This window comes from Gavialis gangeticus, unplaced genomic scaffold (genome assembly GCF_001723915.1).
Source record: "Gavialis gangeticus isolate Ggan-Ray unplaced genomic scaffold, GavGan_comp1, whole genome shotgun sequence".
NCBI classification, from domain to species: Eukaryota; Metazoa; Chordata; order Crocodylia; family Gavialidae; genus Gavialis; species Gavialis gangeticus.
This window is the reverse complement of record NW_017728991.1, coordinates 11,526,522-11,542,350: the sequence shown is the minus strand read 5'-3', so window position 1 is coordinate 11,542,350 and position 15,829 is coordinate 11,526,522. Positions and strand designations below refer to the sequence as shown.

Below are 15,829 nucleotides of genomic sequence, written 5' to 3'. Positions count from 1 at the left end.
TCTGTCACCTCTTCAGAGAAACGATGTCACGGGGCCCAGCTGCTTTAGACCCCCAGGACCAATGCTGTCAAACTAGGTACCACACCAGCCTCAACATGCCCTCCACCCAAACTCCAGCCGTGAAGATGCACTGGGGTTTCCTCTTTAATACATAACATTTGCAGAATATTTTAAAACACCATTTCTCTTCTATTACTCAGCAGACAAATGTTCAGACGCAAAAATAAAATCTCTACATTTGTTTCCCTGCTTCAGTTTCCTGAGCTGTCTAGAGAGACTCGTTAAGACGGAGGAACAGGGTGCGGTGGGGCTGCACCGGACTCTTCTGCAGCTTATGGCTCATCTTTGAAACCAGGTCATCTTCCCAGCTCAGCTCCCCCTGACCTAGGCTGGTCTCACAGTTAAGCCAGGCTACAAGAAACGTGTTCATCAATCCTTCCTCCAGCTTTCCGTCTCTGAGACCAGTTTACGTGTCCCCTACTTCCATCACTGAGCTTCTTGGCTCTGCCATCAATACTCGTCTGCTGCTTCAAACTCTGGCATAAAGATATTTGAGACAAAGGCATTCTCCTAAGCTCCAGCTATTCATGTCACTTGTTTGGTCAAAGTGCTATACACGGTCCCTAGTTTAGGCAGCATATGCTGAAGCCCTTGTGGGCAGAGGTGTCTGTTCCCTCCCTCACCTTTCCTTTCCTGGGCGGTAACATGCAAACACACTGAGCCTGAGCCCCAGCCTCGACCCCACACAAATATTTTCTCCTTGCTTTTCCCTACCTATACCTGCAGACTCCCACCGGCATCTCCAGGCTCATCTTCAAAGTACAAGAGGGGTACCAGGAAGGGGGTGAACCCGTAGGCCAGATCTAGACATACAGGCACGTGAGGTTTGTGACACTGCAAACCTCTTTGTGGAGCCACAAACTACAGGTCAGGTATGTTAAAACGTGCCCCACGCTGAAAATTTGCAGTGCGGGGGCAAAATTTGCTACCAGGAAATCACTTCAGCTTCATGACACAGGTTAAATTTAAATCTCCTTTAGGAGGCACGCTCTGCATCTCCATTCTCCAGTATTGGCAGGGGCACTCAGAAGGAAAAAAAAACTCTCAAAGGGCAAGCAAGTCAATTGACTACCTCCTTCTGGATGTTACAGCTAAGGAAAGTCCATAGCATTTGACAAAAGCCAACGGTAGCTGGGTTTCTTTGAATTCATGTCTGGCTAGTAGACATCACAGATAGGTCCTATTAATTACTCAGTGGGAGCACCTACACATTGCCGTATGGTGATGTTATAGTGCCGTACTTAAGTACTTCCAGAAGTAGCAGTACTGGAAGTACTAAAGCACGGCACAGTACGGGCAGTTACTGCGTCACGCGCGGGGCGCACAGTTAGGTTTTGCTGCTACGTCACTGTGGCGGCACGCTATAACTAGGGAGAGAGCCACTACGGTGACATAGTTGGAGATCGTGTGTAGATCTGCAGGATTGCTATGTAGCCATAGAGCACTTTACGGCGATGTAGCGCATCGCTACATCTCCGCAGGGCGACGTGTATATGTGGCAAGCTTTGTTGCAATGCGTAAGTGTCTGGTACTAACACCATGTAAATTCAAGTTCTCTTTCCATGTGCAACCCCATCAGGCATTTTAAGTACTATACCTATTATTCATGCTGAGTATCTATTCTGTGTTTGCCTCAACCCTGTGCTAATGCTAAACCTTTGTTCAAATATGGTAAGCCTTTTTTCCTCCACGACTTGTTTAAACACTCCCTCTGAGGGTGCGAAGGAGAAAATATAAAAATAAGATTCATTTTTCATGCAAAAGTATCCCTCTGACCAGGGCCTGAAAAAGAGTCATAGACAGTGGGTCACTGCTAATGTCATTGAGAGATGATATCAGCTTGCTTACCATTTCTTAACTCTCTATAAGTTTGGTCAATTTAAAAAACTGGGAACTGAGGTTTAGTGGATTAGTCACAACAGGCCATTAATCTCTGCATTCTCAATTTTAATCCAGCAATGACCAAAGTGATTGAAAATCATTCTGACCACATGACCAGAAAAGCTCATAAGCAGACTTCTCTAACATACTTGAAACCCTGCAGTTGAGGTCACAGTCTGTTTGTTTAATGGCACTACTTACCAGCAACCCTGCCTAATACTTAGCAAACCTGGGTGCCAAGATTTCCTGGCACAGTAATTACTCTGCATAGTTTTAGCCTATTGAAGCCAACTGAGATTTGATTTGGGGGGTTGTTTATTTGAGATATTTTTCTAGTTTGTATCTAAAACGAATACTCTGTTTTCCCGGCAGAAAACATGTCAGACATATCTTTTATTTGGGAAAAGCGTATCCAGGTTTAAATGCCTCCATAATATTTAAGAAAAGGTTCTAAATAAATGTGTGTCGGTAGATGTGTCATTACAAACAAGTGCAAATATAACCTTTCTATCACTTCATGCGATTGCATACTGTATATATGCCACATAGTGTACATGAAGGCAATGTTAGGAACATATTAATGTTCTTAAAAATGCAAACACTACTCTCGTATTATGTATACCTTGCTCATGAAAACATGCTTTCCATTATTTTATTTATGTATTTCATGAAAGGAAAAAAAAAAGACAAATAGCATATTATGCACTCCCTTAATTTTTATTTTATTTTATTTTTTTACAATTTCTGAAACATACACATCCATGCATATAAATATAAATGTGATTTTTTAAAGTTTTATATCCTAAAACCTTCCATGACCAGAATCACCTGGTAGGTATCTAGGTACAAGAAAGGATCATTTCTAATTGTACAGAATCTCCTGGTTTAGATACTATAGGACAGAAGACAGATGATTTTAAATTAGTCATCAGATGTTTGATTTTCTGAGGTCGCATGACTAAAACATACTGTACCCTTTTGTCCCCAGTGGAACGACCTGGATATGGCAGACCTTTTAAAAGAGGTTTACGTTTGTTCTAATTTGCTTTGGGCTGAAGTCTGAATCATAGGTTTGTCTCTTAGGAGCATAGAAAAAAAAAAGATGTTGATGGTAATGTCTGAGGAGCTTTTTAGTCATAATGCAAGTGAAAAGATGCATTTTCAAACATAAAAACAAAGGCGATGCATAATCTCTCTTAAATACAAAAGGGTGAAGTGGCAAAAATGGGAAAGGTGAAGGCAATAATTACATAACTGTCTGTTTGGAAGGCCCTGGCAAAATCCAGGTTTGCATTAGCCGCTTGCATTGGTATGAGGCTTCTGGATGCAGAAGGGCTCACTATAACATCATTAATGTGCACTTTAGCAGCATCAGTTTGGGTCAGAACAAGCTTTGCACAAACTGCTGATAGTTCTTAAAATCTGGCCCACAAATTTTGTACTTCAAATAAATCAAATTGAAAATGAAGTTACCATCTTGCTCCTGCTAATCATCACTGTCTGTTAGCTGTGCCCTTCCTTCTGTCTAGTTTTCTGGTTCTGCTCCAATGGAAACTTTATTTCCTACTGAGAAAAGTAATGTGTATTTCATTGCTGGCCTCCATAAGGTCAGGGTTAACACTCTATTTAATGAATTGGTTTTAAATTTGGAATCCGCGCTTTTTTTCTGCCATATTAGTAATGCTAGAATAGTTTAGGACCCAAATCCTATTTCACCTTTGAGACAGATAAGTGGTACTTTGCACCTAAGTGCAATCCTATCCCGCTCTACTCAAGTCTCTTAAAAGACCATTAAGGCTCGGGACAGAAGTTACACATAATCCGGTTTAAGTGATCAGAAACTGGCTTAAACCTGTAACAGAACATAAAATCAGTGCACATAAGCCAGTTTCAAAATGGCCGAAACCAGTTTGAAATAAACCTGGTTGAATGTAGTACCAGACTTAACCAACTGAGGTCAAACCAGTTCATGGAACTTGTGTCCCAGACCCCTTCCTAGCTTAAGTTAAATCAGAGACCTCCAACATCTCAGGCTGGACATAAGGAAGAACTTCTTTACTTTCCGAGCCCCCCAGGTCTGGAATAGACTGCCACCGGAGGTGGTGCAAGCATCTATTTTGAACACCTTCAAGAGACAATTGGATGTTTATCTTGCTGGGATCCTATGATCCCTGCTGATTTCCTGCCCCTGGGGCAGGGGGCTGGACTCGATGATCTTCCGAGGTCCCTTCCAGCCCTAATGTCTATGAAATCTATGAATCCCAGCATGGTCTGCAGCCCTGGACTGGGCTGGGCTGCAGGCAGCAGTGGCGGGGGGTACCAACATAACACCCTGGACCGAGTCCCTCCAAGGAGTGGCCAGCCAGCTGCGGGGCATCTCCACGGAGGTGGGATGTGACCTAGCTGCAGCGGGGCGGAGCTGGGGCTAGTTATGAAGCCCAACTCACCACTGCCTCCCACTGTGGCAGTGCGGCCCAGGCTGGGGCAGCTCCAGGGGGCAGGTGGCAGTAGACAAGTACCTGCCACTTCCCCCCTCCAGCCCCACACACGGGCCATGGTTTGTAGGTGGGCTGCAGCTGCAGCATGGCTTCCTGCCCCCTCCCTCTCCCAGCCTCAGAGTGAACTACCCTGGCGGCTGGAGGTGAAGCACCCATCACCTGCTGGCTGCTCGCAGCGGCACCAGGCACTCAGGGCAGGCTGCTGTGGGCCAGGGGCATGGGCAGCGATGTGGGGAGGCAATGGATCACCGCAGCCCTGGTCCAGTCTGAACCAGCTAATCATGGCCCCTGCACAGGGCTGGAAGCAGAAGGCAGCAGGCACTGGTCCCCAACCCCTAGAGCTGCCCCAGGCTAAGCCACACTGCAGCAGCGGGAGGCAGAGGTGAGTCAGGATGCATAACTAGCACCCCCATCCCGAGGTCACATCCTGCCTCCCCGCAGCTAGCTGCCCACTCCTCAGAGGGACTTGGCCCAGGGTGTCGGGTTGATGCCCTCACCGCTAATGCTTGCAATGGGGAGATTAACCACACAAGCTGAGCCTACTGGTGCCCACACTGGCCCTGCAATGGGGGGATTAAACCCCCACTTCCACTCAGGCTATTAGGGTCTGGCCCTTCCCCTGCTCTTGATGCCAGCCAATGAGTGAGTGGGGGTGGGGGCTGGAGACCCCTGGCAGGAGCTGTTTTCCCTCTTCCCCTCCAGGCAGATCTGCAGGCCAGGGTAGGGGTTTAAACCCTTCCCCAATCATACTCAGGCCTGCCCAATCCCCTTCCCTCAGCTTAGGCCAGAAGGCAGGAGGTGCTAGAGAAACCTCTCGGCTGGAGGGGAACTGAGCCACTGTAGGCACGTGCCTGCATTTCTGGAGTCAAAAGTAAATGTCGGTTCACTTGCAAATTGGTTCAATCTATGCAGGCTAGACTGACCTGCAAAGATTGCATCAATTCAGGTTCCGGCTTTTTGAATGTTTATCCCTAGCCTAATTGGTCAGCTTCTGCAATCTGCCTTTATCTTAGCCTTAAGGCAAAGGGCCATGTTTCAAGTTATACTTAGGACATGTTAACTGCACTTAAAATGCCAATATCTACACATTGCAGTACAACAAATCCTCAGTGCCATCATATGGCAGCAAAGTTAGGACTTTTCATGAAAGACGTATCTTCAGATCGTATTAAATAAGACATGTTCAGCTATTGTTGCATTGCTCCACAGAGGTAATACAAACACAACTTACTGACTGTCTGTTGCAGCTCCAGCACCGCACCAGTCTTGAACCAGCTCCAGCGAGGTGCTAGAGCTGGGACCAATAATTAGCCAATTGTGTATAAGAAATTATGGTAGAGACCATAGTAAACATTACTGTGCACCTGCTCAGAACACACTTTAACTTCTAATACAGCATGGTAATGCTTACTATGATTTAAATAAAACATGTGCTAAGTGTCCCGTGTGACAAGGCCGTAAATCACAAATGGTAGCAAATAAAAGGAAGACTGATCGGCATTCTGCATAAACCGATCCATCTTTTACACTAACAGGTTGTTAGGATCTTAAGCAGGGTGGTGTAAGATTGCACTTGAATGCCTTATCAGTTAAACAGGATTTGGGCCAAGATTTTGCCTGGCAAAGCATTTGTCGTTTTCTACCTTAATCAGACAAAGTCGTTTCTACCAAATGTTATACCTTAATGAAGAATGGGGGAAATTCTACTGAAGAAGTTATATTATTCATCTAGGGCACTTGTGTTCAGCCTTGATTCAGTGAAATTCTTAAGTACATGCTTAATCTAAACTTTCCGGGGTCTGCACATTAAGCCCCAGATGCTTAAGTGTTTGCTACATCAAGGTTTTAATGTGAATTCACCATAAAGACTTGACAGAAAAGATCATGTTTTAGCTTGCTAGTTTGAAAAAAAAAAAACTTACTTGTGCTACCTATTAAAAAATAAATCACATTATTTATTACTCCATTTTGCATCCCATTCTACAGCAAGTTAAATACCTGTGACTCTAGGGCAAAGGCACAATTACATGAGAAGTCTAGACTGGCAAAGATATATTGCTAACAACTTGGAAAGCGAGTGCCAGGGGGGTATTGAGGATAAAAATTATGCACCTGCAGATAACTTTAAATCCCACCTGCAATTACTTACTGCCACATGGTACCCTCAGGATGATCTAGGCAAAAATGGAGAAGACCGTGGAATCTCTGTAGATTGCTTTGTTTTCCAGTAGAAATGAAAATGTATTAAAACAATAAGAAACTGCTTATTAAAATGCAGACTTTATAGGAAGAGTTACTCAAATGGAAGAACTGAATGAATATACTGGTCACTGTCAACTAGTAGGCATAGACATGCTAGGTGAAATCCAGTGGAATCAGGATCAATTCATGGACAGACGCACAGCATCCTGTACTTACATCACTATCTAAAGGGATCTGCCGGTCAGCAGCTATGACGCAGGTGGAACAAACAGCAGAGTAGAAGGGAATAATTTAGGAGTTGATTCTCTGCTGCCCTTTATGCTCTGACATATATACGTGCAAAGTAGCTGTAAAACATTACACAATGTGACTGTTAATAGTGTAAGTGGAACATAAATGGAGCTAAGCTCTGTATAGGCTCCTTGCACAGAAGTGAATTTCACCCTAATTCTGGATTATCGAAAGGCTTTAACCTAAGTTAAGTTAAACACTGACAGGCCTAATTCTCCAATAGGCTATATAAGTCCTACCTCAGAGCAACTTCAAAAATGTCAGTATAAACCGGTGTGAAAGAATGGAGGAGCAAACCCTAATAACTGCAATTCTGTTTCTGAAATGTGGGCCCCACTTTAACGTTAAGCTTCCCTACACTCTAGAGACAAACCATAATCCTCCATGATTTCTATAATATGTTCAAAGCAGGTGTTTTCTAAAAAGTCTTGAAAAAATACGGGTATTATTTCTCGCCCAGTAGAACAGACCAGCGAATGCCTGGCTGCGATAGAGAAAATCTACAGTTCAGTGCAGAAGATAGAGGAGGAGAGAAACAAGGTTGTGGTCAGATGAAACCGGCCTGATTCTCCCTGGCCCTGCGCCTTGTATAGTCATCCAGGTCTGTGCAAAACGAGCACAACGCAGGTATGTGACAAGGCAGATCTGAGAGCACTTATACCAGTGCAAAGTGAGCATGAAATGCTTAGACCAGCTGCAAAGAATTCGGGTCAAAACAGAAAGTGGTTTGTATTTAACCCATTCTCATCATTGGCAACCACTTTGCAGTTCAGGATGATTGTCTGATCTGTGGATCTAAAGGTGACTAATGAGGCCTCGCCTGACTTGACAGACTCTGTTGCAGCTCCAACACGTTTCCGTGAAAGGTGGGTGGGACTGGGTTCTCGATTCGGTCTGTGGCACACCGTTTCTTGCACTCCCCCCTTTCTGTCTTCTGTTGTCTTCGTAAGGCTTCAAAGTACTGAGATCCTTGCAGCAGACTTCCTCCATTTGGGGTGGTCCTGGGCTAGTCTCCGATAAGCTAATGTCAATATTGCAGTTTTTCAAGCTAGCTTTGAGCACATCCTTGAAATGCTTTCTCTGCCTTCCTCGAGTGCATCCTTTGACTGAGCTGAGAGAATAAAACCTGCTTTGGGAATCTGGAGTCGGACATCCGGATGATGTGGCTGGCCCAGCAAAGTTGATGTTGGATGATCAATCATTGCCTCAGTACTCCTGGTGTTTGGCTGCAAGAGGATGCTAACATTGGTGCATCTGTCTTTCCACTGGATTCAAAGGATCTTCCACAAGCAGCATTGATGGTACTTCTCCAGGGGCTTGAGATGCGTCCCATACGTTTTCCACATTCCAGCTCCGTAAGGTAAGGTGGGGATCACGACTGCTTGATAAACCACAAGCTTGGTTTTGGATCCGATGTTGCAATCTTTGATCACCCGTTTCCTCAGGCATCTGAAGGCTGCACTTGCCCATTTAACCCACTCATGGACCAATATAATGAGAGAGCTTAAGCTAACTGTTTGGCATAAAACAGACAGATGGAGTCTGACAGACACCGAAACGAGGGTCTATCAATTCAAGTTAGATGTGACCTGATCTAGAAGGCAGTACGCCTTTGGAATTAGGAGTTTAACATAAAACACAAATGAAAGCAATTAATGCTGTAGCAGGTAATAAGGCTAAAGAATAAGACTGATCACAGTAAGACTATGTGGAGACCAGGTCCCATGGCTCTCTGAGGCCTTTTGACAATGTGGATAACGCAGCTGTTGCACAGCAAAGAGTCTCCTCCTCTCCAGGCTGCCCCAGCAGCCTTCTGATGAGGGTGAATGTATTTCACATGCAGGTTACTACTGATTTTGTCTGCAGTGACCATCACTGCTTTGTGTTGTAGGGTACATACCTACTCCAGCCCTGCCTATTTGCACTGAATGAAAACAGCTAGTATCCTTCCATTTATCAAGCTGAGTAACAGGCAAAAACTAAACATACTGTACGAAATACCTTGGGGCTCCACGGGAGCACGGTACAGGACCTCAATTAAGGGAATGGGGATACAAAGATCTATCATTCAGGGCAACTTGCAGGATCAGGGTCTAGATTTCTACAACTCATCAGGCCTGAACACTGCAGCGGCACAAAAGGGAGTTTAAAGTGGGTTTGGATATCCTCATGTAAACTTTCAGACTTCTGATTCAAATGCCAAAAACCAAGTACCTGAGTTTAGAAAGAGATTTTTCCCACTGGCAGTTTATTCCCCAGTTAATCAATGTTTGGGATGGAAGAAAGGTCACTTACATTAGCCTCTGAAGCTTTGGTATTGGCCATCACTGTAGAAAGGATAGTAAACTACATGGACCATTGGTTTGATTTGTTATGGCTGTTCCTACATTCCTATAATAATATCTGAACTTAACACATGCCGTTGGAGGACCTCAAACTACTTCATAATCTTTACTGAATTAAACCTCTTGATGTCCCTGTGAGTTAGGTAAGTCAGCAACAGCAGCGTTATTATTGGTGTCATTGCCTTAGAATGAAATACTGTTTTACTTTGGCTGGAGTGGTAAGCAGTAAAGGCAGTAAATTCCACTGGAAGATGCCACTGCCAATACTTATAAGGAATACCACCATCTTTCCAGTGTATTTATTGTTAACCACTACAGCTTGTCTATCATAATAGAATTGTGTTTGTTAGCTGGAATCCCCAATTGCTGACAATCGCTTTTACATTGCTTGATAGCATTACGATGCAAATGTAGTCACACTAAAAACAGAAACACTGATTCTAAGCAAACCAGGTAAAAGCTTGACGTCCTCCTTCCAGTTCTCCAAACATGACCTATAAATAGGGTAAGAATCAGAGGACCAACATAACTGTTGTATGATGTTGAAGGGTTGTCATAATGGACTCTGACCTAGCTTTGACCATGGGACAAGGTTGCAGTTAACTTGTGATAAAACAGCTATAAATAGGATTTTCAATCAACAGTCAGGTTTCAGAGATCTTGTTAGCAGTGAACGGCAATTCGAGCAATTGCAAGACCATTAACAAAAACCCCTATTAATATGTGCTCCAAAGAGCCAGGAGAAACACAGTTCTTAGTACAATACCAAGCTATGAAGCAGGGTTAATTTGTAACAGTTGAAGAGAGGCATTTATTTAGCTGATTTTGATCTTGATAAATGGCAGCATACACAATAGCTTTTATTTCCCTTTCAGAAAAGCCAAAACCTTGTGGCCTTCTCTTGCCATTTAAAACATCAATAGGTCAGTAATACAGTTCAACCCTTGCAATAAGAGCATTGGTCATCTACAGGTTAGCAACAACGCACAGCTTTAAGTTTAAAAAAAAAAAAAAAAGCACCTACTGCCTTCGTCTAGAATTTCAACCCTTAGGCAAAAAGGTACAAAAATACTTTGCTCAACACTCAGGGAAAATGGAAATAATATTCTGACGATAAGCTGGCCTTTCCTGTTCAGTGGTACACAGTGAATATTCATGATGCACAAGGAAAGCTATCCACTATTTAAATACTTGATGAATTTAACATCTAGGCTGTTTGCTGAAGGTATTATAACTGAAACCTCTTTTGAAATCTCAAGGGCAAAAGCTGAGGACCATGCATTTGTTGAATATGAAATCAGCCATCTCTTAAAATAAAGTCAAGAGTGCCTTCTACAGATAAGACAGATTTTAGGCCAGCTAATTGGAACACTGATTTCATTTTTAAATAATTTTGTCTTGCAGGGCTAGTATCTAATTCAGTTTCATTAACAATGAGTCAGCAGAGCAAGATCAAGAGACTGTGCATCTCAATCATTATTCTTTGAGAAACAATAGCAAAGATTACAAATCTCTCCCCTTAGGTTTGCCTGATATAAAACAGTTTGGTATGAAATGTGCAAGACAATTCACAAGCTTCTCGACTTGTGCAGCTAAAAATAAGTGCCTTATCCTTTTCATGCTTTGGCGTCTTTCTTATCGTGTGATGAAAAGCTAACAATTAAAACAGAATGGTTGAAATTATAAAACAGAAAAGCAAATGAAAACATTTATAATGGACGGCAAGGCCATTATTTCAGTAGTGCCTAAGTACAGGTACATCGTCACCCATTGAGAAGGCAGCAAAATTCATGGTACTTGCAAGACATTCAGAACAGTGCTGCAGAGGTACCTACACAAATTGTGCAACTATTCTCAACCTACAAGGCTTTGGATCAAAAACCCTTTTGTTATTCTCGCCAACATATGGGCTCAAACCTGCCATCTGATATGCACAGAAGGATCCCTCAATCTGTGCAGATTTCCATGAACCTCAATGGGCTCCGTGTGGGGATAAAGGCCTGTACCCAGGGAACAGGAGGGAGACCTAGTACACGAGATGCCAGAAGGGCTAGCCCACTAAACGTAAGAGCCTATTTATCAACCCGTATGTTGACTCTAGTGGGATCAACTGCATATGCCCCTTAGTGGGACTAGCTGTTTTCATCTGAACATTACACTCTTTATGTTATTTTCTACCTACTTCAAACACGAGAGAAAAAAAAAAAAATCACAGTTTTGAAGCAGTATTTGACAATTATGAATTTGTTTCCAAAGCTTTTGGTCCTGAATTCCTGAAGTACAGTACAGCCACAGAAATTAATGGAGACTGAAGACCTAGCACTCTTTCTGTACATTTCTTTTTCATCTCCATGAACACTCACTGAGTTATGCCAATTGTACTCTGGTAGGAAACGGGAATTATCAGGCCCTAAAATTCCAGGTCTCTCCCTGTTGTGTTTGAAGATGAGACTTGAAAGGAGCAAGCAAAGCAGGCTTTATGTCACCTTAGTGCTTCTTAGATACCAGGCCATCCAAGAGCTACTTCAACCCCCGACAATTTAGAGCAGGCTTTAGAGCTGCTCTAAGCCGTACCAGAGGGCACAGCTCTTAAAACAGCTGGAGAAATGCAACATTGCTCCATTGCACTCCCCCCAGACATCCTCAGTGCCAGAAGCTATTAGGCCAACTCTTCACCGCCCAGGAGTTCCTCCACGTGGGAAGCCTCAGTCGGGCAGTAAGCTGTGATTTATGGCTCCTTGGTGCTTCCAACTGAATTCAAGGAGGCTACAACGAGATCAGGCGTTGCCCATCCATGACTGGAAAACAGCAAACTCTTAAGAAAAATGAGAATGTTCTCAAATAACGAGTGCCCTGGCCATTTCAGGACTACAACCTTCGAACTGCCAATGGCCTCCTGAGATACTGTGTCACAGTCAGAGCACACCCTGAGGAGCCGGAGCAGCCAGGTCACACCGACTTCTTTTGAGAAGACTAATGGGCAAACTTCCTTAAGTGGAGACCTTCTCATTAAATAAGGATGATGCTAGCCATTCTTTATTTTATAATGAAGTGTGCTGCAAAGGTTTGAAAAGAACATCTCAGCTTTTCTGTTGCAGATGTCTACAACCCTCAAAACATTACACCCAGTGGATGCAAATGGCTGTGCAAGCAAACGTGGCAGCCATTGCGTGGCCAGCAACAGCCCACCTACAGCTGTGAACATTGCTGCTAATTAATCCGCAGTGGTATTACACAGGAAGGGAATTTTGGCCATCACACCACAGGCTGTAATCTCCTTGTTTTTTATTTGCTGTCATGATTATCTGCAACTCCACAGGAACAGCAGCCAGAACAGATCTTATTTTAACATCCTATCCAAAGGACAACAACTCCATTGGCACAACACTCTCTTAATGATATCCTGTAGTATCATCATTAGTAGCTGAAGCTCTAAGAGCATCTTCATCACCGATACCTTTAAGCAATTCTCTTCACCAGAACAAAAAATTCACCATCGTATTAAAAAAAAAAAAGGCCTTTCAATTCCTTTTAAGGGATTAAAATTATGTTCTTGTTCCAAAAGCCTATTTTGATTTATCATTCACACAAAAGAAGCTAGGTAATATTTTTTAAACAACTTTAAGTAGCAGAAGCACTGATTCAGTATTCCCAGAAAATGAAAGCATCCAGCTGACAAGCTGTACCTGAGACGAAACATATAAATGACGTGTTTTAAATTAAGTGCCACTAAATTAAACAATCTCGAAAAATACTTGGAAGAAAACCATACTTGTTTTATCTCTGCATCCTAGTACCATTCATCCCCAGACAATCCACCCCAAAATATTACAACTGAGGTATAGGTAGTTGACCAATGAATAAAACATTGGGGAGGAGACTGTTACAATTATTCCTTTAAAATCATACTGTATTTGTATTTTAGTTGATAAAACTGCTTTCCTACACAAAGAACTACTAATAGTCCACTAAAACAATTTTACGTAACATTTGTGATATAAATGGTGTTTCCTTCCGTTTTGCTCCCTCGATCAACTTAAATTGTTACGAGGGAGGGGCATTCAAAAGTGGCAACTATAAGAATTCAGTCTTAACATATAATTGTGTCACAGAAGTCCAGAACTGGATAAGAAACTGTTCAGCAAATATTGTGTTTTAAGTAGTGTTACATAAAAGCATACAGGACAAAATCTGATAGAGCTACTCAGCAGACAGGCTGAATTAATCGGCTGATGACTAACAATGCCACTTTGCATTGTAGCTTTAAACAGGGTCTGATCTAACATCTATCGAAAATAATAGAAGAAGCCTCTGTGACTTAAATAGCCTGTGAGTCAGGGCCTTACTCCCTAACACAGGAAAGATACACATACACCATTGAAAGTAAAAGCACAGTCTTAGAAATGTCTTCCTAAAATGTACTGATTTACCAAGAAAAAAAAATGTATTACTTAATTCACTGATGCCATTCTTTTTTACTTCTGTAATCGAGATGCAAATCCTAAAGAACTTCTCTCACCTAATTTCTTTTCGTGAGAGACATGACAGAGGTATGATGCATGCTAACAGCACGATATTCTGGAAGCCAAGATTTGAATCAATTTAACTTCTTAACAGGCTACTTTTTGTCTTGTACCTCAACCATTGCCCGACTAGCACTGTTAAATTAATAAGCTCCAGAAGAGCATGAAAAAGGACGAAGAGATACAAAGCATTAGTGCCAGGCAGATATCTGCAGATCTTAATTCTTCTTGCCAGGATGACAAATACTCTGGATCTCTGAGAAAGAACGAACCCGAGGGAGGAAAAAATATGGAACTGAAAGCTAAATGGACATATATATTCTGCATGGGATTAAACCAAAATATTTGAAGCCACAGCTTTCATCATGCAGCAGATGCAGCTTGTGGTTTGTTTTATTCCCAAAAAAAAGAAAAAAAAAGAGGAGATGGCTATCAGACTGTTCTCAGAGCTAGAGGGAGATGGAGAGTCAAGAGAGCCCCTGTAGGACCCAGCTTACTATCAGTTTCACAAGCCTGGGTTTCGATTTCTGAAGGGAGGGAGATTAGGAGATACCAGCTAGATAGTCGAGCGATGAGCTCGGTGTAAGAACCCATATAGCGTCTATCTCAGTATGTTACTGCTGCAAGTGGTCAGAAGGCTTCTTGGTATTTTAGCACGGCAAGGTTGATTCCTGTGTTCTTGTTGTGCGTGTCACGGGAAGTGACTATTTCTTGGAGAGCTAGACAGGTGGCATATCACACGGAGACAAACCACAAAGCATGAGATGGAGATGATTGAGGCAGCAGGCTTTGACATTTCAAGGAGGGAGAGGGTGCATTATCTAGGCAGTGCCAGCAAGCATAGGTGAGGGAGTAAGGGCAGCCAGAGTTGCTGCCAGCATCAGAAAACACACCACCCAGCCTGGTGGCGCGCGGTATCACTGCAGGAAAAAAAGGGCTCCGTGACCCAGTGGGTTGATGCAGGCACTGCCAGTTCACGACTGGGTGCAGGTAATGCCCACCCTGGCACCAGTGCTACCCGAGGGTGGGCATTCCCTGGCTCCTTCCAGGTTCAGCCAGGAATCGGTGCAGAGACTGCCAGCAGGGGTGGGCTCTGCACGCTGAGCCAGCAGAAGGGATGGGGCAGGGGCTGCTGGTCTGGTGGGGAGGGGTTGGCTAAGGCCAGTCTCTGCCTGGTCACCGGGAAGGTTTCCCCATCAGCCCGTGGCTCTGTCACCCATTGGGACCTCCCTCCCTGCAATGTAATGGCTGGTGCTGCCAGTCCCAGATGAAGGCAAAGACTGGAGGGCAGAGGCAGCCTGCAGGGAGCCAGGCAGCCCAGATCCCCCAAGCGTCCCGAGCTAGAAATCCCACAGCCCCCCCACCCCTCGTTGCTCCTGCAATGGTAATTATTCCAGCCGCCTGCTATGGCAAGCGAAGCAGCCAGCCAGGGCTTTTCAAGCCGAAAAGAGTGCTTTCCCCAGGGCATAAATTGCTCCAATCCTTAATGCCAGAGCCCGGCCGTGCCCCTTGACACACGGGACAGGGGACACCCTGACTGCCCGCAGCGGGGAGGGAGAAACGCCTGCAACCTTGAGACCGGAGAGCCTGAAACAGGACTCCCAGCTGCAAAAGGGGGCTATTATAAAGGGGGGGGGGGATTCAATCCATTTACAGCCACAAACACACACAAAAAGAGACCCAGCAGCAGCCTTCAAAGTACCCGCATGCTGGCGGCACCCAGCCCCCCGGCTGGGGCGAGTTGAGGAACTTGTGGTCCCTGGCGGCACCCATGCCCCTGGGCTCCGGGGGGATGCCCGCTGCCCACCCCGCAATGCCCCCATCCCTCCCCTTACCTGAAAGGCAGACGATGAAATTGGCTTGCAGCAGGAAAAGCACCTCCCAGACAATTTCCATCCTCCGCGCCTCACGCCAGGAGCATCCCTCGGCGGAAAAACGGGACGAGGCTCAATAGCGCGGGGCCAGCCCCGCTCCCGCCGCACTCCCGCGCTGGCTGCGGCCGCGGGGCTGCGCGCACATGTCCGAGCTG

The 15,829-nt window shown here is 44.4% G+C and overlaps 1 protein-coding gene across 1 annotated transcript in view; it reads right to left on the bottom strand.

The window, feature by feature from the left end:
* The window catches only part of CA10 (carbonic anhydrase 10), a 445,670-nt gene extending 429,847 nt beyond the window's left edge, over positions 1–15,823 (bottom strand). Inside the window, exon 1 of the mRNA XM_019517280.1 lies at positions 15,636–15,823. Within this exon, the coding sequence (XP_019372825.1) occupies positions 15,636–15,696 (61 nt within the window). The 5' untranslated portion in view covers positions 15,697–15,823. The remainder of the gene's footprint in view (positions 1–15,635) is intronic.
* Between the last annotated feature and the right edge of the window lie 6 nt (positions 15,824–15,829).